Source organism: Prunus mume, linkage group LG4 (assembly GCF_029339155.1).
Source record: "Prunus mume cultivar Tortuosa linkage group LG4, ASM2933915v1, whole genome shotgun sequence".
Lineage (NCBI taxonomy): Eukaryota > Viridiplantae > Streptophyta > Magnoliopsida > Rosales > Rosaceae > Prunus > Prunus mume.
This window is the reverse complement of record NC_142701.1, coordinates 7,868,067-7,870,593: the sequence shown is the minus strand read 5'-3', so window position 1 is coordinate 7,870,593 and position 2,527 is coordinate 7,868,067. Positions and strand designations below refer to the sequence as shown.

Below are 2,527 nucleotides of genomic sequence, written 5' to 3'. Positions count from 1 at the left end.
GGATAATGGGATGTTTGCTACTGGAGAGCTGACAGCATATTATTACTCTGCACTTATACTGTGCCGCTCACATAACTTCAGCCCACCATCTCTCTACTGCTTCTGAAACAATAGGAAATTTCATTATCTGGAATTTCCATTGCTTCTTGGTTCAATCTGAGCAAGTCATCATGCTTTCACCTCAGACTTGGAATTTTTATTTTATTAAAGTTCAATTAGTTTACAACTTACCTGATGCAGAACGCAGATAAGGAAAAGAAACTTTTTAATTCAACTTTTAGAAAGAAAACAGAAACCTCAAATACATTTGATTGGGGATTTCAAAGCAATGTTCCTAAGAACACTCAAATTTAAGGATGGGAGGCAAGCATCCTAAGCTTCTCCCTATGATACAATCAACTTGCTGATGAAAAATAAAAGCAAATCTACTAGCTTGCATACATACATATGGACTTTTTAATGATTCTGTAAATAAAGTTTAAGCCTTGTTATAAGTAGCACAAGGTACCATAACAGGTAACAATGGTGAAGCCTCTCAGTGCCTCCTTATCATTTAATCTCTCACGCAACTACCATCATGAACAGAATTCCATTCTCCTCCACATCCATAGCAGAACTGGAATTGGCACCTGCAAACACAATATACAGCAGATAAAACTTCCACTAAGTAAAAGCATTAAACCTGCATTAACCATAATCTAATTTGTTTCATCATCAGCCAAAACTTAGGGGCACCCAAGGTTCTATTGGGCATAATAACCATCTAAAACCCATTATGGATAACATGATACATAAGCCTTGATGGTGATGCTAAAGACGAAAACGACGAGCGTACATTATCAAGCAACAATGGGGGAATTTTTGACTAATACCATGTGTTAAGAACTTAAGATTAGATTTTTATCTTGGTCATTTGATTAGATACATTATTATGATTAAACACATATATATTGTACCTATGAATGCATAAAGTACTAACTTGAATAATGTACCTAAAGAAAACCAAAATTAAAATCTAATCCTACTTCTGGGTTTGATCAAAAAATCATTTTATTCAAAGATAAGAATCTAATGTTCTAAAGAAAATCAATCATATGCATATACCAAAAGAAACTGACCTGCAAGAAATGTGCAAACAACCTTGAGTCTTCTCCACATAAAATTTGCACTTAGGGCACCTCCTCCATTTCTCCAGCTTTGCAAGCTCCTTCACCATAAGATCTGCCCTCCCTCTCTCATCCTCATTAAGCATCTGAAACTCCTCACAATCAACCCCCGGGTGCCATGGCACTTGGCATCTTGCACAGAACAATCTATGACAAGCAGGGCACTCTGACTCTCTTATGCCTTCACCTTCATTATCAATCATCAAAACCATTGAGCAATCATTAAAAGGGCAGTAAAGTCTTTGTGCCCCAAGAACCAAAGCCTCACAGAGGGCATCATTCCACCTCTCAAGAACCTCTCTGGGAAGCATTGGCCTGCAAGCATCAAGCTCAATCACAGCCTTGCAGCCCAAGCCAGGGCAAACAACAATGTGAATGTTGTCTTGGATTTTTGAGGCAGCATGTTTGGCTATGCAGTCAGAGCAAAAGGAGTGACCACAGCTCTCAGTTCTGAACATCTGGGCAGCCTCCTTCATTTCAACACAAATCCCACAGAAGATATGTGGCTGAATTGGGTTTAGGGTTTCATGAATTGGGGTGGATTGGGTTGCTTGGGAAGCTTGGATTATTGTTGTTGATGATGAGGAGGAGGAGGAGGCGGCGGCGGCGGTGGCAGAGGAGGAAGACGACCCAACATTGAGTGTCGTTTGGGAAGCGATCGAAGAAGACATTAGAGCCTCCTGGAACTGCAACTCTTCTGCATATCTGGAATCTGAGACTGGGTCATTTTCGTCTTCATGATCACTCTGATCAAATAGTGCTGAGAAGTAGAAATCGTCAACATTGAGATGAAGATTACCAGAGGATAATTCTTGTGCCATAATATGATTCAAGCTGCTCACTTATAATCTCAAAAACTGCCACTGTCAGGGCAGTTTTATGATGAAAATCAACTATAATAGGAAGTGGGATTGCTTTTACGCAAACTTGCCTACGAAGGTCATCTCCAATTGGATGTTCTCTTTACTCTCAGTGCTCATCCTTCCTGGAGGGTTTGTTTGCTTTTTGGAACAGTGATTTGACTTTGCCTTGCATTGATTTATCCAAATATTTTAAATTTGAGTTAAATATTTTTTTGGTTACCGGAAAAAAAAAAAAAAAAAAGGTCAAATTAGTCACTGTGTTTCCCAACGTTTACAATTTTAATTTTTGTAGAAAGCACCTTCAGTCAAACCAAACCAAACCAAGGTTATGTTAGGAAAATCTTGGGTTGAAGGAACATTGCAAGGTATGATGACATGTTTACTAATCTGTAATTGATTATGAGGAATTGGATAATAAAATTCCAAATTCCTATTGAAGTTGTTTACTAAACCATATGGATTGAGAAGAGTTAGATTTCGGATTCTTATTGAAATTAT

At 38.3% G+C, this 2,527-nt stretch overlaps 1 protein-coding gene across 1 annotated transcript; it reads right to left on the bottom strand.

Annotated features, from left to right (window-relative positions):
- Window positions 1-248: 248 nt before the first annotated feature.
- LOC103328251 (E3 ubiquitin-protein ligase RSL1-like) lies at window positions 249-2,133 on the bottom strand. Its single transcript, XM_008230652.3, has 2 exons — window positions 1,119-2,133; window positions 249-629 (listed from the first exon to the last, which is right to left on the bottom strand). The coding sequence occupies exons 1-2, from the start codon at window positions 1,985-1,987 to the stop codon at window positions 554-556; spliced, it is 945 nt and encodes a 314-aa protein (XP_008228874.2). The 5' UTR covers window positions 1,988-2,133; the 3' UTR covers window positions 249-553.
- Between the last annotated feature and the right edge of the window lie 394 nt (window positions 2,134-2,527).